Source organism: Coregonus clupeaformis, chromosome 7 (assembly GCF_020615455.1).
Source record: "Coregonus clupeaformis isolate EN_2021a chromosome 7, ASM2061545v1, whole genome shotgun sequence".
NCBI lineage: Eukaryota > Metazoa > Chordata > Actinopteri > Salmoniformes > Salmonidae > Coregonus > Coregonus clupeaformis.
This window is the reverse complement of record NC_059198.1, coordinates 40,071,320-40,097,492: the sequence shown is the minus strand read 5'-3', so window position 1 is coordinate 40,097,492 and position 26,173 is coordinate 40,071,320. Positions and strand designations below refer to the sequence as shown.

The 26,173-nt window shown below is 42.6% G+C and overlaps 1 protein-coding gene across 1 annotated transcript in view; it reads right to left on the bottom strand.

Moving 5' to 3' along the window:
• LOC121568676 (piezo-type mechanosensitive ion channel component 2) overlaps window positions 1-26,173 on the bottom strand; it is a 184,177-nt gene that overhangs the window by 95,817 nt on the left and 62,187 nt on the right. Inside the window, exons 3-4 of the mRNA XM_041879080.1 lie at window positions 21,458-21,583; window positions 10,602-10,644 (exon numbers count right to left, since the gene is read on the bottom strand). Of these exons, the coding sequence (XP_041735014.1) occupies window positions 10,602-10,644; window positions 21,458-21,583 (169 nt within the window). The remainder of the gene's footprint in view (window positions 1-10,601; window positions 10,645-21,457; window positions 21,584-26,173) is intronic.

Genomic DNA, 26,173 nt, shown 5'->3' with positions numbered 1-26,173 from the left:
CCAATCACGTCCAGCGTATTAAAAGAAGACTGTACCACAGGGGGTTAAGGAGGGTACAAGTCTGGATCTGTTTACTAGAACTACTTCCTCACAAAATGGAGGACAGGTCGTGAGTTTGATTCATTTAGCCCCGCTGTTTGCTCTGAGTCAGCGAGCAGGGGGGAAGGAGGGAGAAAAAAGCCACATTTCTGCACATCAGGAAGTAACCAGGCACAGACGACCAAATAACACAGTACGACCCGTTTTTATTTTTATACCTCTGTCTGTCGCTTGTACAAACACTTTTTGGTGTAAGCCTTGAGGAACATGTTTAGCTTATTCGTTTTCAAATACAAAAAAATTAAATATAGCTATTGACTACTGAAGAAGGAGAAGTTAGAGTTGTGAATGCAACGGGTGACACAATATGGCCATGGTTGTAACAGGTGATTCAGACATGCTCATACTCAATAACAACAGGTGTTCCTACCGATCTGTTCTAAGCAAAATCTTGATCACCGGCGACAACATCCTGCTTATCTGGTTACCCGGTACTGTATCACTCAGGACATTAAACACTTCCTCCCCACTTCACCTTTAATCCCCTGTAAATCCCTTTAACCGGGCCATTTCAAGTCGGCCAATATGGTCTGTGCCGTCGCTAGACAGCAATTACGCTTTAATTGTTTGTACAGTAAACAGAGGACATTTGGCGTGTCGCCCCTGGCAGCCCTCAGGGTACGGCGCGGTCCTGGCGAGGTCTGGGCGAGGCTGGCAGCGTCCACAGAGTACCACAGACCGTCAGGCACCCCGTCGGGCCAAGAGAAACAGGGCAGCACAGTGGCACGATTCAGGCCTCACATATCACTGGCTTATATTCCAGGCCAGCACCTGGCCGGCTGGCAGTCTCCAGCCCAACATTATTAAAGACCTGGAGTTTAACTACTGATTTGAGAATTATATATTAGAGGGTGGAAAATGTTTTGTGACCCCGTGTTTAACAGGAATACATGTGTAATTAATAGATGAGGGTATTCGTGGAGCAGTAGACTATCCTTAAGAGATGTATATGGTAATTAGATAGTGGTTGCACTGAGTAGACTTCATTGAGGAACAAGGAAGCAGTCACAGCTCTGAAATGGTCCACCTGCTATAACCAAGACAGCTCTTGGAAATCTGACTAGATTTATCCATCTCAGCTACTGTATGCTAGTTTGGGTGTGTGAACATGACGTGCTTGCTGTTTGGGGTTTTAGGCTGGGTTTCTGTATAGCACTTTGTGACATCTGCTGATGTAAAATAGGGCTTTATAAATACATTTGATTGACTCTTTTTCTTCGAATAAATTGATATTCTCAATCAACAACATAGTATAGAAATGTCACAGTTCAAAGCACCATCATGCAGTATGTCAACTGTTGGATCGTGTGGTAGTCAGAGGAACAGAAAGCAGACACTGGAGTCTTTGAGTGTGCTGGGTTTCAGCACGTAAAACGTCTTGTTTCACAGACTAAACAGTAGTCGTTACGAAATCAAACCACGTCTGGAGATATGGGTAAGAGATCTCCTTCTAAATTTGATTCTATCAGGGAATAGGATTCTAGAAATGTTGCACAATACTCAGCTGCCCTCGGAACAATAGTGAGGGGATGTCGATATGATAAAGAGGAAATCTTGTTTCATTGTAGACAATGAAACAAGAGTAAATAACACAAGATACAAAAGACCAGTTTGACTTAACATGCACAAACATCAGATTGTGAACATGATCCTAAACTTATCTCCATGTGAAAGGAAATGAAAGTGACTTTTACCTCGATGCACCAACCACCACAAAACATGGTTATGGGTATTATGGGTAGGAGGTTCCCAAAGAGGAATAGAGAAGGACATAATTGCTGCCCTGAAGCGACGATGGAGATCACATGACGGAGGTCACTTGCTTTACACATACAGTGCCTTCAGAAAGTATTCATACCCCTTGACTTATTCCATATTTTGTTGTGTTACAGCCTGCATTCAAAAGGGATTAAATATTATTATTTTTTACACATTGACACACAATACCCCAAAGTGACAACATGTTTTTATACATTTTTGCAAATGTATTGAAAATGAAATACAGAAATATAATATGCATAAGTATTCACACCCCTTTGCTATGACACTCCAAGTTGAGCTCAAGTGCATCCAATTTCCTTTTGATCATCCTTGAGAAGTCACTAAAATTGTGGCCAATTCAATTGTTTGGGCATGATTTAGAAAGAAACACACCTGTCTATATAAGGTCCCACAATTGCAGTCTGTAAATATCTAGGGAAGGGTATAAAACAATTTCTAGAGTGTTGAAAGTTTCCAAGAGCACAGTGGTTTCCATCATTGGGAAATGAAAAGATAATGGAACTACCAAGTCTCTGCCTAGTGCTGGCTGTCCGACCAAACTGAGCAACCGGGCAGGAAAGACCTTGATCAGGGAGGTGACCAAGAACCCAATGACCTCTCTGACAGAACTACAGAATTCCTTGGCTGAAATGGTGAAACCTGCCAGAAGGACAATAGACTCTACAGCACTTCACCAATCTGGGCTTTATGGGAGAGTGGCCAGACGGAAGCCACTCCTAAGAAAAAGGCACATGACAGCACGCCTGGAGTTTGCAAAAAGGCACGTGAAAGACTCAGAGCATAAGGCAAAATATTATGTGGTTTGATGAGAGAGAAATTTAACTTGAGAAAACCAGGCACAGCTCATCACCCGTCTAACACCATCCCTGCCGTGAAGCATTGTGGTGACAGCATCACGCTATGGGGATGCTTTTCAGCAGATAGAGGGAACAATGAATGGAGCCAAATACAGGCAAATCCTTAATGAGAACCTGATTCAGAGTGCAAACAACCTTAGACTGTGGCGAAGATTTATGTTCCAACAGGACAATGACCCCAAGCATACAGCCAAAGCAACGCTGGAATGGCTTCAGACTTGAGTTCCATTGAAAATCTGTACAAAGACTTCAAGATTGCTGTTCACCGCCACTCCCCATCTAACTTAACAGAGCATGGGAGAAAATCCCCAAATCCAGATGTGCAAAGCTGATACAGACATACCCAGGACGACTCAAAGCTGTAATCGCCGCCAAAGGTGCTTCTACAAAGTATTGACTCAGGGGTGTGAATACTTATTTAAATGAGATATTTCTGTATTTCATTTTCAATACATTTGCAAAAATGTCTAAACATGTTTTCACTTTGTCATTATGGGCATTGCTTGTAGATGGGTGAGAAAGAAAATGTTTTATCCATTTTGAATTCAGGCTGTAACAAAACAAAATGTGGAATAAGTCTGAATACTTTCTGAAGGCACTGTACATCCCTCACAACAAACCTCCATTCTCATGTGCTTATTCTAGGGGCAACACATTTCCTATGGGAACCAGTGAACACATTTGTTAGTAACAAATCTTTCCCGCAGAAAACAAACCATTTATGTAGACCAGCTTGACCGACTGCCAAGAAAATAAACAATGAAATATGAAATGAGATGGTAAATTCTACTCTGTTATTCCCCTCTCTGTTACGTCACACGGTTGAACGTTGGCCAAGAGGACCCAGTTTGTATAAGAGGCTTCCAACTTCCAAGCCAATTAATCTCACTCTACTGAGGGGAACACAACAGCAACTGTGCGTTACAATAAATACATAAAAGTCTAACTTAAATATAGGGTTGTGCTTTCTTCTTTTTTTACCTAGAAATGTGGATGCTAGACACTGATGTTGACCCTGACAGAAAGGTCTTTATTACACAGAAAAGTACGTGATAGACAGTGATTGTCACGGCCTGGCTCTGGGACTCTGTTATGTTGAGCCAGGGTGGGTTGTTTCTATGTGTTTTGTGTGCTAGGTTGTTTATCTAGTTCATTTGTTTCTATGTTGGTCGGTGTGGTTCTCAATCAGAGGCAACGTGAATCAGCTGTTGCTTGTTGTCTCTGATTGGGAACCATACTTAGGTAGCCTGTTTTGCCACAGTGTTTGTGGGATCTTGTTCCGTGTTTGGTTAGTGTCTATTGCAAGGACATCACGTATCGTTTTGTTGTTTGGTTCGTGTGATCATTTAAAATAAAAGTATGTTCGCATTCCACGCTGCGCCTTGGTCCTCTGTGTTCGACGATCGTGACAGTGATGTTACCTATCCTCCGAATCAGCTACTGTCTGACTGTTGGTTAAGGGCTTGTAAGTAAGCATTTCACGGTAAGGTCTACACCTGTTGTATTCGGCGCATGTGACAAATACAATTTGATTTGATTTTGATTAACACTAACGTATGGTGCTGATAACAGAGCATAGACAGACAGACAGACAGACAGACATATTACGTAAACTGTTAATGCTGCTGGTTGGCTATAGGCTCCAGCCAGGTACATGGCTCATACCGAAGCCCCAGCCTCTTGCCAAATACACACACACACACACACACACACACACACACACACACACACACACACACACACCCTCTTCCCAGCCAGCCAGGTTAAATTACAGGTGTCTGTATGAGACACACCGTCAGAAGGGGGCAAAGCTGGAATGCCGTAACTACCGGCAGCTGTTGAAAATAAAAGTACTGTAGTTCAGACACACTCCTTCGCCGTAAAATAATATGACAGACTAGTAGTCAATGAAGGCTAGGCCAATAACCAGTGTCAAGAAAATAAAGATTTACAAATGTACACCTGGCCTCATACACTTGAGATTGTGACTAACAACATTTCTACACAATAACACTAACACAGACATTCTGATTCCTTTTTTATATATAAAACAAAAAAGTAGATTTCCCAAAGACTCTTTGATAAGTCTCCAGGAAAGGACACTAGTGTCACATTCATCTGAAGCTTATTTTGTCTGTAATGGTCCTCCCTCGTTACAGTTGCTCTCAGTCTTGCTTTCCAGTGCTGTATGTCATGTGAAACTGGAGCTCCATTAGGGGGCCAGGCCACTCCAGAGCTGGGTGTAAGTAGTACCCATCACTCAGTTGCCTCCACAGGCTCCTGTCTGGTACACATTCATCACAGTCACTCACCTGCCTCCCACAATGCAACAGGAGGAGAGGTGCCGTGGCAGCAGCAGCATCAGGGTTGAGAGAGACCAGAGCAGGAGAAACTACAAGGACACAGCTGACGCTTAAACTGACTTTAAACCTAAAACTGACCCTTACCTTAACCCTAACCTTAACCAAACCCTTAACCCTAACCCTGACCCTAACCCTAAACTTAAAGGGATACTTCGGGATTTTAGCAATTATCTACTTCCCCAGAGTCAGATTAACTAGTGGGTACCATTTTTATGTCTCTGTGTACAGTATGAAGGAAGTTAGAGGTAGTTTCACAAGCCAATGCTAACTAGCGTTAGCGCAATGACTGGAAGTCATGGGTATCTGCTAGCATGCTAGTAGATACCCATAGACTTCCCGTCAATGGGTATTTGCTAGCATTTTAGTAGATACCAATAGACTTCCAGTCATTGCGCTAACGCTAGTTAGCATTGGCTTGTGAAACTACCTCTAACTCTAACTTTACCGCATGATGACGTACTAGAACGAATCTAATGAGGTGTTCCAATATCTATCATTATCTTTAATTCCTCTATTTATAAAAACATGTCTTGCACCTGTGAGAACTGTGTTTACAGTGTGGCATCATAAGTTGAGCAAATATCTGCTATAAATCTGTTGTTAGTGTGCAAAAGGTCAGGCATATTTGCCAAATGATATCAACAAGACCATTAGGCTAAGCCCCATATGTCACCAGAAGTAGTCAAAATACTGACGAGCCATCTTTCTGTCCTGCTAGTTTCACAGACATACACAGACAGACAGTCAGACAGACAGACAGACAGACAGAGAGGGACATGGAGAGGGCTGTTATAGTTACCACCCAATGAGCCTTGCTGGGAATTCCCTCCCAGACAAAATAATAATATCACTGTATCCAACACCTGAGGAATGCCAGCAGCTTCCCTCGTGGTGGCATTACTGTGACTCTAAACATTCGGGTTGGCTCTTTCCTCCATTGGCTGTTGCTTTAACCCAGTAAGCAGTAACACTTTCCAATGCTTGGAAGGTGACATCACCGCACCTGTAGCTATGGATCACCTCGGGAACCCCGTAATGGCTCTGCTAATTAGCCTAGCACACAGACGCGGCGCAGAAGACTGGGCCGATTTACTATGTTTACGCCACACATGCTGTACGGATATGAGCGACAGTTATACAACCATAATTTCTATGAACTCGGTGGCCGCATCAACCATAACAGCCGATGCTGGGAAAATAAACGGCCACTTCAATCCGTCATGACACAATGTAGTAAGGGTGCAGACTTGAAAAAACACAACATCTCTGGTTTGTTGAGTCTATTATTTTACGGCTGGCCTTTCTTTCAAACCACAGCTGGGGATGAAGCATGTATCCAATGACTGTATATATGAATTGACAAAGCCATCGATCAAGCGACACTATTCATTTCTATGTGAAGACTCAATACCGCATCTGAAGCCAAGGAAGTCGGTTAAGATGGCGTCTCATGTCGGAGATTTATGTAACGGTAACATGTGCAGTTTGAGCTACTCCGGTCCCTCCTATAGCTCAGTTGGTAGAGCATGGCGCTTGCAACGCCAGGGTTGTGGGTTTGATTCTCACGGAGGGCCAGTATGAAAAATGTATGCACTCACTAACTGTAGAGTGATGCGTGCATATGTATTCACCCCCTTTGCTATGAAGCCCCTAAATAAGATCTGGTGCAACCAATCACCTTCAGAAGTCACATAATTAGTTAAATAAAGTCCACCTGTGTGCAATCTAAGTGTCACATGATCTCAGTATATATATACACCTGTTCTGAAAGGCCCCAGAGTCTGCAACACCACTAAGCAAGGGGCACCACCAAGCAAGCGGCACCATGAAGACCAAGGAGCTCTCCAAACAGGTCAGGGACAAAGTTGGGGAGAAGTACAGATCAGGGTTGGGTTATAAAAAAATATCAGAAACTTTGAACATCCCACGGAGCACCATTAAATCCATTATTAAAAAATGGAAAGAATATGGCACCACAACAAACCTGCTAAGAGAGGGCCGCCCACCAAAACTCATGGACCAGGCAAGGAGGGCATTAATCAGAGAGGCAACAAAGAGACCAAAGATAACCCTGAAGGAGCTGCAAAGCTCCACAGCGGAGATTGGAGTATCTGTCCATAGGACCACTTTAAGCCGTACACTCCACAGAGCTGGGCTTTACGGAAGAGTGGCCAGAAAATAGCCATTGCTTAAAGAAAAAAATAAACAAACACGTTTGGTGTTCGCCAAAAGCCATGTGGGAGACTCCCCAAACATATGGAAGAAGGTACTCTGGTCAGATGAGACAAAATTGAGCTTTTTGGCCATCAAGGAAAATGTCTGGCGCAAACCCAACACCTCTCATCACCCCGAGAACACCATCCCCACAGTGAAGCATGGGGGTGGCAGCATCATGCTGTGGGGATGTTTTTCCATCGGCAGGGACTGGGAAACTGGTCAGAATTGAAGGAATGATGGATGGCGCTAAATACAGGGACATTCTTGAGGGAAACCTGTTTCAGTCTTCCAGAGATTTGAGACTGAGACGGAGGTTCACCTTCCAGCAGGACAATGACCCTAAGCATACTGCTAAAGCAACACTCGAGTGGTTTAAGGGGAAACATTTAAATGTCTTAGAATGGCCTAGTCAAAGCCCAGACCTCAATCCAATTGAGAATCTGTGGTATGACTTAAAGATTGCTGTACACCAGTGGAACCCATCCAACTTGAAGGAGCTGGAGCAGTTTTGCCTTGAAGAATGGGCAAAAATCCCAGTGGCTAGATGTGCCAAGCTTATAGAGACATACCCCAAGAGACTTGCAGCTGTAATTGCTGCAAAAGGTGGCTCTACAAAATATTGACTTTGGGGGGGGTGAATAGTTATACACGCTCAAGTTTTCAGTTTTTTTGTCTTATTTCTTGTTTGTTTCACAAGAAAAAATATTTGTGGTAGGCATGTTGTGTAAATCAAATGATACAACCCCCCCCTAAATCCATTTTAATTCCAGGTTGTAAGGCAACAAAATAGGAAAAATGCCAAGGGGGGTGAATACATTCGCAAGCCACTGTATATACAGGGTCAGTTCCAGGTCAGTAAGCTATATACAGGGTCAGTTCCAGGGTCAGTAAGCTATATACAGAGTCAGTTCCAGGGTCAGTAAGCTTTATACAGAGTCAGTTCCAGGGTCAGTGCCAATAGCATATTTACAATGTGCAGTGATACTGGAGTGATATAGGTAGATATGTATAGGGGTAAGTTGACTAGGAATCAGGATATGTGATAAACAGAGTAGCAGCGTGTGTGTAGAGTGAATATGAATGTGTGTGTGAACAAATTAAATGTGTGTGTTTGTGTGTGTGTTGGAGTGTCAGTGTGAGTGTGTGTGAATGAGTGTGTAGAGTGTGCATAGAGTCAGTTTAAAATGACTCTGCAGTCAATGCAGATAGTCTGTGGAGCCATTTTGTTAGCTATTTAGCAGTATTATGGTTTGGGGATAGAATCTGTTATCTTGGTGTGTGAGGACAGTGTGGAGTGCAATTAAGATTGCACTCCAGCTCACCTGGTTGTCTAGGTCTTAATTGAAAGGAAAAAACAAAAAGCAGCAGATACTAGGCCCTCCATGGAATGAGTTTGACACCCCTGCTTTAGGGTGTCTGGGATGATGGAGTTGATGTGTACCATAACCAGCCTTTCAAAGCACTTCATGATCACAGATGTGCTACAGGGCAGTGGTCATTATGGCAGGTAGTCTTAAGAGTTCATGGGAACAGAAATGATGGTGGTCAGCTTGAGACGTGGGGATTACAGACTGGGACAAGGAGAGGTTGAAAATGAAAACCGTGAATATGCCCGACAGCTGTTCTGCGCATGCTCTGAGATCGCGCCCTGGAATACCATCCTGCCCCGCAGCCTTGCGAGCATTGACCTGATTAAAAACCTTATGGATGACTCACTTGGGAAAACACTCATTTGTAAGCCGCTCTACCTGAGTGGTTTAAATGGCAGTGAAAGTAGATGAGAATGGAACCTGGATTGTTTTGTTTGGCTGCTGCGTTTTAACTTGCTCTAGTGTATTTGAGTGTCTGCCAAATGACTGGGTGTATTGGGTGAAATGTAATCATTGAGTTGAGCTCAATTGAATGTATTGAGTACTATGGCACTATGCCATAGAATGGATTTTAGCGACGTACAATAGAACACGTAAACCTTCTTGTTGTCCTCTGTGGGGTGTGGGAGGATACTTCCCACTTTACCACACAAACACCATGAAAATATACACTACCGTTCAAAAGTTTGGGGTCACTTAGAAATGTCCTTGTTTTCGAAAGAAAACCTATTATTTTTCTCCATTAAAATAACATCAAATTGATCCGAAATACAGTGCAGACATTGTTAATGTTGTAAATGGCTATTGTAGCTGGAAACGGCTGATTTTTTATGGAATATCTACATAGGCGTACAGAGGCCCATTATCAGCAACCATCAGTCCTTTGTTCCAATGGCACGTTGTGTTTGCTAATCCAAGTTTATCATTTTAAAAGGCTAATTGATCATTAGAAAACCCTTTTGCAATTATGTTAGCACAGCTGAAAACTGTTGTTTGAGAAACAGACGCCTCACAGGTCCTCAACTGGCAGCTTCATTAAATAGTACCCACAAAACACCAGTCTCAACGTCAACAGTGAAGAAGCGACTCCGGAATGCTGACCTTCTAGGCAGAGTTGCAAAGAAAAAGCCATATCTCAGACTGGCCAATAAAAATAAAAGATTAAGATGGGCAGTCTGAGATATGGCTTTTTCTTTGCAACTCTAGACACTAATAATAATATAATAATATGCCATTTAGCAGAAAAACGTATTTGTCCTCTTGCTCAGTTGTGCACCGGGGCTTCCCACTCCTCTTTGAATTCTGGTTGGAGCCAGTTTGCGCTGTTCTGTGAAGGGAGTAGTACACTGCGTTGTATGAAATCTTCAGTTTCTAGGCAATTTCTCGCATCTCAGAACAAGAATAGACTGACGAGTTTCAGAAGAAAGTTTTTTGTTTCTGGCCATTTTTAGCCTGTAATCGAACCCATAATTGCTGACGCTCCAGATACTCAACTAGTCTCAAGAAGGCCAGTTTTATTGCTTCTTTAATCAGCACAACAGTTTTTAGCTGTGCTAACATAATTGCAAAAGGGTTTTCTAATGATCAATTAGCCTTTTAAAATGATAAACTTGGATTAGTGAACACAACGTGCCATTGGAACACAGGACTGATGGTTGCTGATAATGGACCTCTGTACGTCTACGTAGATATTCCATAAAAATCAGCTGTTTCCAACATTAACAATGTCTACACTGTATTTCTGATCAATTTGATGTTGTTTTAATGGACAAAAAAATAGCTTTTCTTCCGAAAACAAGGACATTTTTAAGTGACCCCAAACTTTTGAATGGTAGTGTATATGGGAATCAAACTGAGCTATATACAGTATATCATGCCTAGTTTGATTTAATGTAAAAGCATTGGTCTCTTACCTTTCCAAGCCCAGCTGTCGAACCGACTTCTCCCATGTTGAACCTGAAAATAACACAAAATATAGATGTCAAAATCCTTGCTCAAAAGAGTGGACCATTATTCCAAACTCTTGAGGTGGACTTAAGATGGCGGCTGCCCAAATGGCACGCTTACATGAAGCACTTTCTTTTATCCCGCAGAGCCTCCCCATCATTCAACGTGGAGTGTTGACAACCTGAGCACCATTAGCATACACTGAAAAGTTGAAGTTGTACCAATCCATTTTTGACTGGATACACTTTCTATGTCTGCACAGGGATGCAATCCCACTTCTGACACCAATGTGGCAGATCTTTCAAATGATATACAGATTACATGAAGAATTTAACCTTGAATCCAATGGTTTCACATGCACACTGACCCTCCTTAGGAAGGTAACACAGATCTAAACCATATGTTAGCGAAGGTAAACCACACACACGCAGGGGCGGCCGGGCACCTCGACAGCCACTTAGAACGCCCTCCTTCGCACAGTTAGCTGTCATCCTGTGACTCACATGAGTCATGCATTTGGCAGACGACGACTCCTCTCTCCTCTCGTCCCTTTTACCCCCTCTTTTGTGTGTTTATGACACAAAACTCCGCTGTCTGCCCACACGTTGATTTAACGATGCAGGGAAAAACAAAACACCTAATTTTCTTGAAAGGCTTTAGGCTCCTGGGATTTTTGTTTACAGAGACATTTCCAGGTATGTGGAGGCCCCCCTCTGGACGAGAGTTGGGATTTGTCTTACTGCCAAGTGCCAACTCCCAACAGACCGCTCCCCTCCCAGCTGATCTGAGGATAGTTACCCTAACGACAGATCAATGAGTCAGTGCTTAGGCGGCTAATTATCTCTGTCATTAGCTCGTTAACTGCCTGGCTAATAGGCCCTACTCGGATGAGAAGACATGTTCACCACTGGGATGACTGATGATGACCACTACCTGTTTAAAAAAGGAATTTATCAATAATACATTTCTTGGTAACACTTTACCTTAAGTTGCCCTTATACCTATGTATTAAGTTGCCCTTATACCTATGTAACTGAACAGTAACAACTGAAGTAACAACATTGTATTAACAGGTAGTTACATATTAGTAACTAATTTGTAATAACATGCTAATTTAGTTGAGCCATTTCTCTAAAACACACTATGAGGGACTAGCTAACATTCTAGTCATCATCCTCAAAATGAACCTCCCTGGCTCAGCTGTTTTGATGCCAGCTACTAGCAAGTGCTTGTTTCTCCCTGTGATGGATACAGCACCTGTGCTATGGCGAAGTATACTATGAGTAATGTATGTGTTGCTATCGACTGCTATACAGTGAACCATGAGCATTTCCTTTAATGATTCCACATTGTATATTGTTCCCTTGCAGAGGCCATGGCTAAGCCAATAAAGAGGAGGGGGCACACGCGTTTGTTTCATAGACAGTTTACTTTACGTCAGTTTCTCGCTTACATCATGTGCACCTTTTCTTCTCCACTTCCTCCCTCACTCCCGTCTGCCTGTTATTTTATGGTTATAATACAGCCTGGACATTGTCTATGAGAGAAGGCTACAACCACAATGTACTGCAATGATGAAGTGCAGCCAAACCAAGATCATATATCCACATTAATTTATTCTCGCATTAATGCAATATTACAGACACAGATTTATGCCGGGCCATGGGAAAATGTCATGCGTGTTTAACAAGCTGTTTTTCTAACTACGATGCATGGAGGTTGTCTGACTCAAGCTGACGTAGCGAGTCCAGGTTTTCAACGTCTGAAAAACTCCAGCCGTCACAGGAGTCATGCGGAGTGGCGCCTTGCGCTGCTTTAGATTTGTGTGTTTATATTTCTGGATGCTTATAGTAGGAGTCGTGTAAAACTGGGCTGACAGGATAGGCCAACTTTGGATTTACAATATAAAATGATAAAAAGTTACTTACAAAGCTCTGGTAAAAAATTACCTCTAAATTTGTCTCATAATGTTTGTCTCACAGTCTCACGTCAGAATTAGAGGTTCATCCATGTTTCTCAAACGTCAAATTTCAAAGTTGTTCCAAACGTCACATTTCAAAGTGTTTGGTTACTTCTCTGTATCGTTCCAAGGTTAAGTTTAGGCATTAACTCAGAATTCTTAAGGTTAGGCATTAACTCAGAATGGTTAAATTAAGGGTTAAGGTTTGGGATAGGCTTAAAACAAAAATAACTTTATATTGCTGGATTCAAACATGCAACCTTCGGATCCAGAGGCAGATGCTTGTGCCCATCCATCATCCCCTTCCACAATGCCCTAGCAAAACCAAAGCCTATTTGAAGGTAACAGCGCTCACTGTTGCCCCTAGTGGCCGTTTTCAACAACATCTCCTGACGTCCTCAGACATGGATGGAGGTCAAATACTGACTTGTATCACTGGTGATCTGCCCGCTAATATCCCAGGCAGCAAACCAACTGGTGTTACTTTTCTTAGCATTCTCCATTAGTAAGCTGCAGCTAAAGTTACAGTTTAGGCCTACACATTACATGAAAGAGAGAGAGACAGAGAGAGAGAGAGAGAGAGACAGAGAGAGAGAGAGAGAGAGAGACAGAGAGAGAGAGAGAGAGAGAGAGAGAGAGAGAGAGAGAGAGAGAGAGAGAGAGAGAGAGAGAGAGAGAGAGAGAGGAGAGAGAGAGAGAGAGAGAGAGAGAGGAGAGAGAGAGAGAGAGAGAGAGAGAGAGAGAGAGAGAGAGAGAGAGAGAGAGAGAGAGAGAGAGAGAGAGAGAGAGAGAGAGAGAGAGAGAAAGAGTCAGAGAGAGGGGAGAAAGTGAGAAAGAGAAAGAGAGGAGAACGTGTGAGAAAGAGAGACAGAGCGAGAGAAAGAGGAGGAGAGAAAGTGTGAGAAAGAAAGATGGATATGTTGTGGTTACAGGAGCTGTTTGGCAGCTCCCTGCTGATGGGTGCAGTGGCTCGGGAAATGAGGGAGCTCAATAATGTGGTACTTTTGTTATGAACCGTAGCCAATGAAATACACTAGCCATGTCCAAACCATGCCTCATACTATAGTTGTGTTACCTGCGCATTTTTTTGTAATAATGATTTGTCTACCACTTAAATCCCGAAATTGAATTCCCATTCATGACCATTATTTTCTTTCATAGTCTTTTACCTTTGATTGCTGATATGTACATATTTAATGCACTAGTTTACAGTGGGGAAAAAAAGTATTTAGTCAGCCACCAATTGTGCAAGTTCTCCCACTTAAAAAGATGAGAGAGGCCTGTAATTTTCACCATAGGTACACGTCAACTATGACAGACAAAATGAGAAAAAACAATCCAGAAAATCACATTGTAGAATTTTTAATGAATTTATTTGCAAATTATGGTGGAAAATAAGTATTTGTTCAATAACAAAAGTTTCTCAATACTTTGTTATATACCCTTTGTTGGCAATGACACAGGTCAAACATTTTCTGTAAGTCTTCACAAGGTTTTCACACACTGTTGCTGGTATTTTGGCCCATTCCTCCATGCAGATCTCCTCTAGAGCAGTGATGTTTTGGGGCTGTCGCTGGGCAACACAGATTTTCAACTCCCTCCAAACATTTTCTATGGGGTTGAGATCTGGAGACTGGCTAGGCCACTCCAGGACCTTGAAATGCTTCTTACGAAGCCACTCCTTCTTTGCCCGGGCGGTGTGTTTGGGATCATTGTCATGCTGAAAGACCCAGCCACGTTTCATCTTCAATGCCCTTGCTGATGGAAGGAGGTTTTCACTCAAAATCTCACGATACATGGCCCCATTCATTCTTTCCTTTACACGGATCAGTCGTCCTGGTCCCTTTGCAGAAAAACAGCCCCAAAGCATGATGTTTCCACCCCCATGTTTCACAGTAGGTATGGTGTTATTTGGATGCAACTCAGCATTCTTTGTCCTCCAAACACGACGAGTTGAGTTTTTACCAAAAAGTTATATTTTGGTTTCATCTGACCATATGACATTCTCCCAATCCTCTTCTGGATCATCCAAATGCACTCTCGCAAACTTCAGACGGGCCTGGACATGTACTGGCTTAAGCAGGGGGACACGTCTTCACTGCAGGATTTGAGTCCCTGGCGGCATAGTGTGTTACTGATGGTAGGCTTTGTTACTTTGGTCCCAGCTCTCTGCAGGTCATTCACTAGGTCCCCCCGTGTGGTTCTGGGATTTTTGCTCACTGTTCTTGTGATCATTTTGACCCCACGGGGTGAGATCTTGCGTGGCGCCCCAGATCGAGGGAGATTATCAGTGGTCTTGTATGTCTTCCATTTCCTAATAATTGCTCCCACAGTTGATTTCTTCAAACCAAGCTGCTTACCTATTGCAGATTCAGTCTTCCCAGCCTGGTGCAGGTCTACAATTTTGTTTCTTGTGTCTTTTGACAGCTCTTTGGTCTTGGCCATAGTGGAGTTTGGAGTGTGACTGTTTGAAGTTGTGGACAGGTGTCTTTTATACTGATAACAAGTTCAAACAGGTGCCATTAATACAGGTAACGAGTGGAGGACAGAGGAGCCTCTTAAAGAAGAAGTTACAGGTCTGTGAGAGCCAGAAATCTTGCTTGTTTGTAGGTGACCAAATACTTATTTTCCACCATAATTTGCAAATAAATTCATAACAAATCCTACAATGTGATTTTCTGGATTGTTTTTTCTCAATTTGTCTGTCATAGTTGACGTGTACCTATGATGAAAATTACAGGCCTCTCTCATCTTTTTAAGTGGGAGAACTTGCACAATTGGTGGCTGACTAAATACTTTTTTTCCCCACTGTATACTGTACGGTGGCGATTAGAATAGCCGACACAGCAACCTGTCTAGAAAAAAAAGCCACATCTAGGCTATAGTGCGGTTTGGGTAATCCCACCTGGATATCACTGGGAGAAAAGCACTTCAATTAGACACAAGCTACCCATCAAACAGACTGATGGATCAGCTAAGCTTCAGAAGTAGTAATTATAACATTTGTCTGTCAACAGCGATACAACGCCCCTGCTTAGATCACGCTACATACCTGGATTAACCTAACACTGATTACTGTACATAGTGAGTATAGCACAGATTCACTGCTACTTCCCCTTAGCCTTTCTCTCTCTATCTCTCTATGCTGTCAGGGTCTTAGAAATGGTGGAAGTCACCTGGGCTTTAGGTCATATGGTTAGCTCAAAGGAGGTAGCCAATAAAATTGTGAAAATGTGGGCTCCAGTGTTTCCATATACAGCAACGGGAGATAGGAAGGAAACAAGGAAGGTAGGAAGGACAAGGAAGCACAAAAGGACCCTAAAATAGAAATGCCAATACCCAGGAAAATCCTCAGATTGTGACGTGTTAAGGGAGATAGGTGAAAAGCAGTGAGTTTTATTTGCGATGTGTTCTTTTGAGATAGCTTGTAACAGTTCATTTTTGTTCCGAAATAACAGTGAGCAATTCAGAAACACCTGTGGCAAAGACAGTCTAAAAACAATCCCTCAACTCCACCGGCAGAAAAGAAAACAGTGGTTTCCTGAGAGGGAGGTGAATGTTTTCATATGGCTGAACATGGGTTATTCTACAGATGATTGCTGTTCGGGGAAAACTAGGCACAAAACAGCCTAAAAGTCTTACTGAACATCATAGAAATCTACCAAACCAGACTTTTACATGCCCCCACAATGCTTTGACAATGTAAACAAACTGCGGTTGAGACACCTTGTAAAAACCTGCAAATTACCATAGAAATTCCTTTAAAGAAAAACAACGAAATGCTTTCAGTTTATGTGCATTGTGGGATTCAATTGCAATTGCAGTCAAGTTATTGGGGGGGGGGATATCTTAGACAGAGGTCCTCTGTGGATATTTAAGCTACTGGACTAAGAGCTAATAGCGTTTTGGTAGAGGAACAGACATAGGGTTTTAGTGTATTTATGGCAGTGGAGGAGGACGTAAAACATAAAGGCCTCTTCCTTCCTGGAAGTCTCTTATTAATGACCTCATCCTAACCTTTACTTCTCTTATTCTGTTGGACTCAGTACTTGGCTTGGACTGAAATAGGTGCCGGTATTCATTTTGGGTGCCAGTACTGTTTATATTTAGGTGCAGGAGCTCCACAATACCTCTGAGATAATATTCTATTAGAGGAACAGGAGCTCAAGCAGTAGAAAAATGGAGGTGCCGGTACTCAGCTCCGGTGAGCTCCTGCCCAAATCAAGCACTGGACAGTCTGACAAACAGACGGACGTACACCTGGCAAACATGGCTGCCGCTTGCTCGCTGACTGACCAAGCACACATCCTAGTTAGGCTAAGTCAATAGAGGGCAAAACCGAGGGGCCCACTCAAGGCAAGGCTGAGGCCGCTTAGTCGATCATTTGAAACAAGATGTTTAGAAGATTTCACTATTCTTCTCTGGTTATTAGTCGTGACAAGGGGTGAAATGCAGACAGAGAAGATTCGACTGAAGCTCTGAGAGATGTCTTTCACCTCCAACCTCCACACAGCCTACCGTGGGACACGTCTACAACGTTGTTATGGGGGTTGACAGAGTGTTTACATTAGTAGCTACTGGAAATTGAAAGTTGTATCCTCTCCTTTGTAAGCCGTCTGTGCTGCTGCCTGCGTACATATGAAATGTGGGCCATGGTGTTATATGTATTTTTAGTGTCAATTGGGCTGCGCATCCTGGGGAAGATGATTCTTATCGCAGAAGACGCAGAGCTATTGACGACAAACACAAAACAAGAAAATAGGAGTCATGTTTTGGACATTTGTTATTTTTGCTGGCAGCTCTTCAATGTGGTGATAGATGAAAAAGTATTGCTGCTGGCGTCCGCACACAAAACAAAGGCCTATTAATGCAGACAAGGCACACAGAGAGAGGACAGAGACGCCTACACAGTATACATACAGTTCCAAAAGCACTCTTTATACTGTACCTACTGCCTGCTACACTCCAAGTTTATACTATTTCAAATACTATTTCTACTAGTAAAGTTGAACGGTAATAAAGAGAATGGTTGGACGCAATAAAATAGGCTTGTTTAGTGTTTCAAAGTCACTTATTGAAATCAACTTGACCTACCCCACATTTTGGCTTTCTCAAGGGAGGATTTAGTATAGGCCTACTAGAAATGTAGTTACAGTAGAAGTATTGACTGGATGCATCACACTACTTTCATCTTACCTCACACTACAAGGGCAGTTGTGTAAACTACACTATCTCAGTTGTACAGTATATGTACTGTATACTCCCAGTAATTGGGCCATTTCTGTCTTCACATAGCAGCCCTCTCTCTCTCTCTCTCTCTCTCTCTCTCTCTCTCTCTCTCTCTCTCTCTCTCTCTCTCTCTCTCTCTCTTAGCAGCCAGGGTAATTGTTCATCCCTCTTTCATCTCTGCCCTCACCACAGGTTGCCTCCACAGAAGGACCGCTTGTTTTCGCTCCCTACCTCGCTTCTGAAATTCACTCTGCGCTCTGAGGGCCGCACCAGCTGCGGCAGCATTTGCAGCGAGCATATTATGAAGGTGGAGATTGAGATTTATCCCCTGCCAACAGCCATCGCTGAGAGGAAGACGTCATTCTTTGGCACAGCCAAAAAAATGCACCAACCTCACGTCGGGATGCAGTGAGGATATGTCACCCAAGAGGCTCTGGACTGAGTAGAGAGGGTGATAAGTGAAATGTTCCTAAAGTTCTATTAGTATCTTGTGTTACCCCTCCCCCTTCAAGTCTCCTTACAGTACCATACACACACCGCCATGACACACTCAAAGGCCCCTTGGACCTGGGGTGAATATAGAAACAAAGGAAATTGTGTTGACTGTTGGACAATCAGATAACCTTCCCTGTGTGAAGGAGTGCTTATTGATTGGGCTTGGCTTCCCACCTAGCTAGCGCTGTGATGTCATAGGTGGTTACTAACAGGGGTACTAAACATAATACAGTGCATCAAATGCTGTCAGAAGTTAAAGTTAATATGGGCATTTCTCACATCTCACATAGCTAAATTGAAAGGCTGGAATTCAACCAAATCCGCACTTTGGAAAACTTGCATCGCAATAATACATGTTACAGAACCAAGAAAATGCCTAAAAATTATGTAATCGTGACAAGATCATATGAAACTCCCCTTTCCGCAGTGCAAGATTAGCAAAGTGTGAATTTGATGGACGCTATCTCCTTTGCAACTCAATACAGCGCAGTACATCCCCAACCAACCAGGATCATTGTAAGGTTCTCCTGTCAGCAGTAAACAGATGTGAGATCCCGTGACACACTATGAAATAGTAGACTCAACAGCTAGCTATGAATAGCAATAAAAGTAGGAATGCCGACCCTCGTGATAAACCGTGGTGCGAAATACTTGAAATGTGCAATAAAAAGTTTGTTTTAAAGCCCCATATGATGGCACCGGTTCCCCTCACTACTTAGATACAGTGGAACATACACTGAGTGTACAAAACATTAAGAACACCTGCTTTTTCCATGACATAGACTGACCAGGTGAATCCTTGTGAAAGCTATGATCCCTTATTGATGTTACTTGTTAAATCCACTTCAATTAGTGTAGATGAAGGGTAGGAGACAGGTTAAAGAAGGATTTATAAGCCTTGAGACAATTGAGTGAGTGTTTCAGTGGGCCAGTACATAAGGATTGGCAAGGGCCAGTACAAAAGGATTGGAAGGGCCAGCACATAAGGATTGGAAGGGAAGGGCCAGTACATAAGGAATGGAAGGGCCAGTACATAATCATTGGAAGGGCCAGTACATAAGGATTGGAAGGGCTAGTACATAAGGCATGGAAGGGAAGGGCCAGTACATAAGGATTGGAAGGACCAGTACATAAAGATTGGAAGGGCCATTACATAAGGATTGGAAGGGCCAGTACATAAGGATTGGAAGGGCTAGTACATAAGGGATGGAAGGGCCAGTACATAAGGATTGGAAGGGCCATTACATAAGGGTTGGAAGGGCCAGCACATAAGGATGGGAAGGGCCAGTACATTAGGATTGGAAGGGCCAGTACATAAGGATTGGAAGGGCCAGTACATATGGTGTCCATACGGCTTACATAAATAGTACGCAACACCTGTGAGAAACATGTGTGGACTTTCATAGGGCTTTGGAGCGTAAACGTAAAGGGTATACAGTAGGTTAGTGAATAGCTCTGAGCCTATGTCATTAGTTACAGTACAGATGGCATGTCTCAAACAGGTCTCAAGCCCGAGCTCTCTCTGTCCTGTGACCATTGCCAAATGTTGTCTTTGGCACCGCCTTACCTGCAGGGTTAGGTTTCTATCGAAATGTGTCAAAGCAACAAAAAAGGGTCATTCAATTCTAATCCTTAACAAATGGTATTTTAAATGGCTCTAGTAAAAATACTCCTATTTCTTCAGAGCTTGGATTGATTTCCGCTTTAGAATTACTGAAATTAATTAATTGCTCGGGCAAGTGTAGTCAAGACTTCACAATGAATTGCACTGAGCAGATTTTGCGTAATTGTTCTATTTGATATCACACCCAAGAGCACCGTCTATAGTGTCCACTATTATTTACCCAAGAGCACCGTCTATAGTGTCCACTATTATTTACCCAAGAGCACTGTCTATAGTGTCCACTATTATTTACCCAAGAGTACTGTCTATAGTGTCCACTATTATTTACCCAAGAGTACTGTCTATAGTGTCCACTATTATTTACCCAAGAGCACTGTCTATAGTGTCCACTATCATTTAACTGACTCCAGCATTGCCGTAACTTTTGGCAGCGTATTTTCATCATTTTGGAATTGTCCCGGGAAAAAAGGCTGTTAACGCAGCCGTTTACAACAGCACAGCATTGTCCTGTCTAGATGGGGTTTACAGTTGATATATAGTTCCAACCTTTTATCAAAGAACTAGCCTATTTACACATCGCACACAAAGTTACACTCGCTCTGGTTTTTCAAAACGTGGTGAATCGCTGAAGTTCCTTGATCGATTGTTTTCGTTCCATCTTTTGACATAACACCATGCACGCTGACACTGGGAACGAGTCCAGACTGGCGTTTCAAGGGCTCTTTATGCAACTTGAAGACCCCGCCCGTCAATTTCACATTTTTATGATTGTACTCTACACATGTGAGACAGACGACCTTCACTCTGAATGTCCAGTGGGGGTTTGAGTGCACTTCTGTCAGGGCAGCATGGGCGTGAGGGAGTTTTTTCTTTTCATTATGTTTATCCCCATCTTGAGTGCAGATGTTGTGGCATATATTGCTACTCAGGGAGAGTTGTGCCAGTAGTTTGCAGCAGCAGCAGCAGCGAGGCCTGTGTTGGGCCACGGCCCAGGCCGGGTCTCGGGTTCTGGTCTGAACACCCTGGTGTCGGGGCCAGTGGGTAACCTGATCCAGGCGTGGGCTGGGCTGTGACCTCCACTCACCCCCACCCAGAGCCCCAGCCGGCCCAGGTGCCACTTACTGGGGTGGCTATCACAGACCTCACCCCTTTTTCACGTAGGTACTGCTGTATTCCAAGTACTGTATATCAATGAGGGATATACAGCATATCGACATCTAAATCCGATCAATCCATTTGGAACCAGCAAATAGCCACCAGTGGCATTAATACTGTATTCCTGGTTAATAAAAATGTTCAACCCTTAGCAATCCTTTGGGAAAGGATCTCATGTTATGGCTGATGTTAAGGGTCAGGTGTGAGACAGTTATGTGTGTGTGTGTGTGTGTGTGTGTGTGTGTGTGTGTGTGTGTGTGTGTGTGTGTGTGGGTACGTGTGTGTACATTCCTGCACGTGTGTGTAAACGAGGTAGACCTGACTGTGCTGGTAGTGTAGTAGAGAAGGTTGGTACTCACAGTTGAAGTTGGGTTCTATGTTGTCTCCTGCTAGCAGACTGTTGATGGTGACCTGATAGATGATGTGCAGAAGCAGGAAGGCCATACTGGTGAAGCACAGGGACTTAAGCAGGCGCCCTGTGTGGCCTGAAAGAGAGAGAAACATGATCATCTAAGTTTCTCAGATACTGAGGTCATTCAAGTGTATACTTCAGATTCACTACATAGCTAACACAAGTTACATAGTAGTAGTGATGACTAGGCTACTTCCAGTGGTGGAAAAAGTGCCCAACTGTCATACTCGAATAAAAGTAAAGATAGCTTAATAGAATATGACTCAAGTAAAAGTGAAAGTCACCCAGAAAAATACTACTTGAGTAAAAGTCTAAAAGTATTTGGTTTTAAATATACTTAAGTATCAAAAGTAAATGTTATTGCTAAAATATACTTAAGTATCAAAAGTAAAAGTATAAGCATAAATCATTTCATATTCCTTATATTAAGCAAACCAAACGGCACAATTGTCTTGCTTTTTTTATTTACGGATAGCCAGGGGCACACTCCAACACTCAGACAAAATTTACAAACAAAGCATTTGTGTTTAGTGAGTCCGCCATATCAGAGGCAGTATGGATGACCATGTTCTCTTGATAAGTGCGTGAATTGGACCATTTTCCTGTCCTGCTAAGCATTCGAAATGTAACGCATACTTTTGAGTGTCAGGGAAAATGTATGGAGTAAAAAGTAAATTATTTTCTTTAGGAATGTAGTAGAGTAAAAAGTAAAAGTTGTCAAAAATATACATAGTAAATTAAAGTACAAAAAACAACTTAAGTAGTACTTTAAAGTATTTTTACTTAAGTACTTTACACCATTATCTACTTCCTGGTTGTATTCTGGTTTTACTAGTGTTCAATGGTAACTAGAGCATTAGACAAATTTCAACTCCACAAGGACGTCAACTAACAATTTTATTGCAACATTATCTCATATCATTAGTTAGGCCATACTTTAAACTAAAATTGATTCAACCAAATCCTATTCCATACATCACAGACCTATAAACACTCGCAACCAACTATTAGCAGTCATCAACCGAGTGGAGACCCCACAGCCCAGTTATAGGGTTGATGGTTCAATCATCTTATCCTGTCTGGTCCCATCCTAATAGGCCTGCATCCTAATAGACAGGCCACCTCCATTACTCCTAATACAGTACTGTATTACAGGCTTCTCCGCTGCCAAGGGCCAGTAATGTCCCAGTGATATTTTTGGCAGCCCGGTGGCCGTCCGTCATGTGTGGACCAACGTAAACACACGGTGAGCTCAATGCCGGCAAAGCAAAAGTAAAATGGGATGCATAAAACAGAGCTGAACACCTAGAAATGATTGTCTGGTTTGACAGCTGATTTTTTTATTTCACCCAGTAAGTTGACTGAGAATACATTCTCATTTACAGCAACAACCTGAGGAATAGTTACAGGGGATGATTAGGTAGCTATGATGGTATGAGTGCCAGATTGGGAATTTAGCAAGGACACCAGGGTTAACACCCCTACTCTTACAATAAGTGCCATGGGTTCTTTAGTGACACCCATTTAGTGACACCCATTTAACATCCCATCTGAAAGACAGCACCCTACACAGGGCAATGTCCCCAATCACTGCCCTGGGTTATTTATTTTTTTAGATCAGAGGAAAGAGTGCCTCCTACTGGCCCTCCAACACCACTTCCAGCAGCATCTGGTATCCCATCCAGGGATCAACCAGGACCGGCAGTTGGGATGCAGTGTGGTACGCTGCTGATTTAACAGGCTGCTTAGAGATGTTGATAGGAGTTATTAGGGGAGGTTGCAGAGGTCTAGATGTGTTGTAGGCAAAAGTATCATGAAGCAGGGGGAAAGTGACCAGAGAAGAAACCTCAGAATAGAAATGCTTCAGCCTGTTCAGTCGATTAGTACAACACAGCATCTAACCAGGAAGCAGAAGAGCCCACTCAGTTCATGGCGGATCAAAACAAGACGTTGTGCAGGGTTTCATCAAAACAAACATGTACATGTAATATTCCTTACTATGGAAACATAACTCTAAGCAAGTTTTCAAATGAAGCTGACAAATTGATGCCTTCCATTTACCTCAAACCTTATCCAAGACAGGCAGTGACACTAGCTCAAAGTGTGAGTGCCTTAGCTGAGTGTCAGCCACTAACTGTGCAGCTGTCAGGCCCTTGACACAGAGCAGGAACACAGTCCTGTAAACTCCCAAAGGGCCACTTCCATCTTTCTATTACACTATTAGAAAAAAGGGTTCCAAAAAGGTTATTTGGCTGTCCCCATAGGATAACCCTTTTTGGTTCCAAGTAGAACCCTTTTGGGTTCCATGTAGAACCCTCTGTGGAAAGGGTTCTACATGGAACCTAAAAGGGATCTACCTGGAACCAAAAATGGTTCTTCAAAGGGTTCTCCGATGGGGATAGCCAAAGAACAATTTTAGGTTCTAGATAGCACCTTTTTTTCTAAGAGTGTAGCATTAATGATCCCACTTCTGACACCAATGCCTTGTGACTCAGACGCAGTTGTGATGCTAATATGGACACTCAGGTAAACTGTATCTGTCACGGAGAGAGTGTGACTTCCACATTTAATGATGTTACATTATGTTATGAATCAAATATTGATGCTGGGAAAATCTATTTAAATTCAATCACTTTTTGACAGCACCCCTTTTAATTTGAACAAAACCTTCCATACGTATTGGCCGATTGTAGACGTGCTCAGAAAGTTACTTTCTGGACATGAATGCCAAAACATTCATGAGATAAAGGTGCTCAAAGTTGACCCATTTTGCATATCACACCATACCGTGAGACATCCATGTCTTCATCACTGGAAAATATGAACGGTTGAGATTGATATAATTTAAAAGCTTACAAACAGGGTTGTTAAACTATTTTATTATTTTAAAAAAAGTTTTTACAAATGTTTTAATTGTTTATCCTTTTACATCAATTATCTAAAAACTTTTTTTCCCATATTCGCATATGTTGTAGCTTAGACCCTATTTTTGTGTTTTATGTGTTGTGCCCGCCATCGGTTGAGACACAACATGCTCTTCAATACAGGGTGGGTGTTGTGTTTTGGCTGATAAATGTACTAAAATGGGAATTACATTTAAATTTAAACTTTCAAATGGTAGCACAAAGATTGTTAGAGGTCCACACTTCCAATAATGTTGACTTGAATGGGAATATCTGTTGTTTTAAATTATAATGTCACGCTTCCATAGGAAACCTATTGAAATCATAGAAATATAGATCATAGAATATACATGACCATTTAAGTTGACATTCAACGGTGGGTGGACCTGCGCCCATCTTTGTGGTAGTAATTAGAAGTAAAAATTGATATTCAATTTAAATGTCAATGGTGTACCAGCTAAATTGCAGTGGTCTGAAGGGATAGGTCCATTCTATGAACTCTATTTATATGATTGAAATGACACCCACCCTGTATTTAGGAGCATGTTCTGTCACAACCGATGGTGGGCACAACACAAAAACCTCAGATGATGTGAAATAGGGTCTAAGCTACCACATAAGCGAATAGGATTTTTTTAACAAGTTTTTTTGATAATTGATGTTAAAGGTTTAAAAATAATAAAATAGTTTGACACTGTTTGTAAGCTTTAAAATTATATCAAACTCAACGGTTTATATTTTCCAGTGATGAAGACATGGATGTCTCATGGTATGGTGGGGTATGCAAAATGGGTCAACTTTGAGCACCTGCATGTTTTGGCATTCAGGGCCAAAGATGTTTATTTTTTATTTCTTTTTGGTTTACCCCCTTTTTTTCCCCAATTTCGTGATATCCAATTGGTAGTTACAGTCTTGTCCCATCGCTGCAACTCCCGTACGGACACGGGAGAGGCGAATGTCGAGAGTCGTGCGTCCTCCGAAACACAACCCAACCGAGCCGCACTGCTTCTTGACACAGTGCCTGCTTAACCCGGAAGCCAGCCGCACCAATGTGCCGGAGGAAACACTGTACACCTGGTGACCGAGTCAGCGTGCACTGCGTCCGGCCCGCCACATGTGTCACTAGTGCGCGATGGGACAAGAACATCCCTGCCGGTCAAACCCTCCCCTACCCTGGACGGCGCTGGGCCAATTGTGCGCTGCCCCATGGGTCTCCCGGTCGCGGCTGGCCAAAAAGTAACTTTCTGACCACTTCTTCATGTGCAAACATTTATGGAAAGTTTTGTTTAAATCAAAAGGGATGATGTCAAAAAGTGATTGAATATGCTCACATATGGCGGTGCCTGACATTTTATAATTTTACAATCAAACTTAGAGCCGAACTTCAGTTGTACGTCTATTGTCGTCTAACAATGGATTGAACTTCCTTTAAAACACTGGGGCTATGATTAAAGTAAAATGTAAAATCTGTGGTGTATTAACATTGCATTTGCCACAATGGCACATCAACAAAGGGGTTTTCATTGAATGGTCTCGAGCATCCAATTGTAGTTGGTTTCTCGGTCTGTTTTAGATTAGACGTTTGAGATGTATTATTCCAACCCAACATGGCTGCAGGATAACTTTCACACTGCATTGTCTTCACTGTTGCCAAAGGCAATCCCCATCCATTGTGGTTCTCTACCATAACAGGCAGTATGTGTGAGAAAGAGAGACTGTGCCATTACACACATTTCATAAGCCTCCACACATCAAACAGC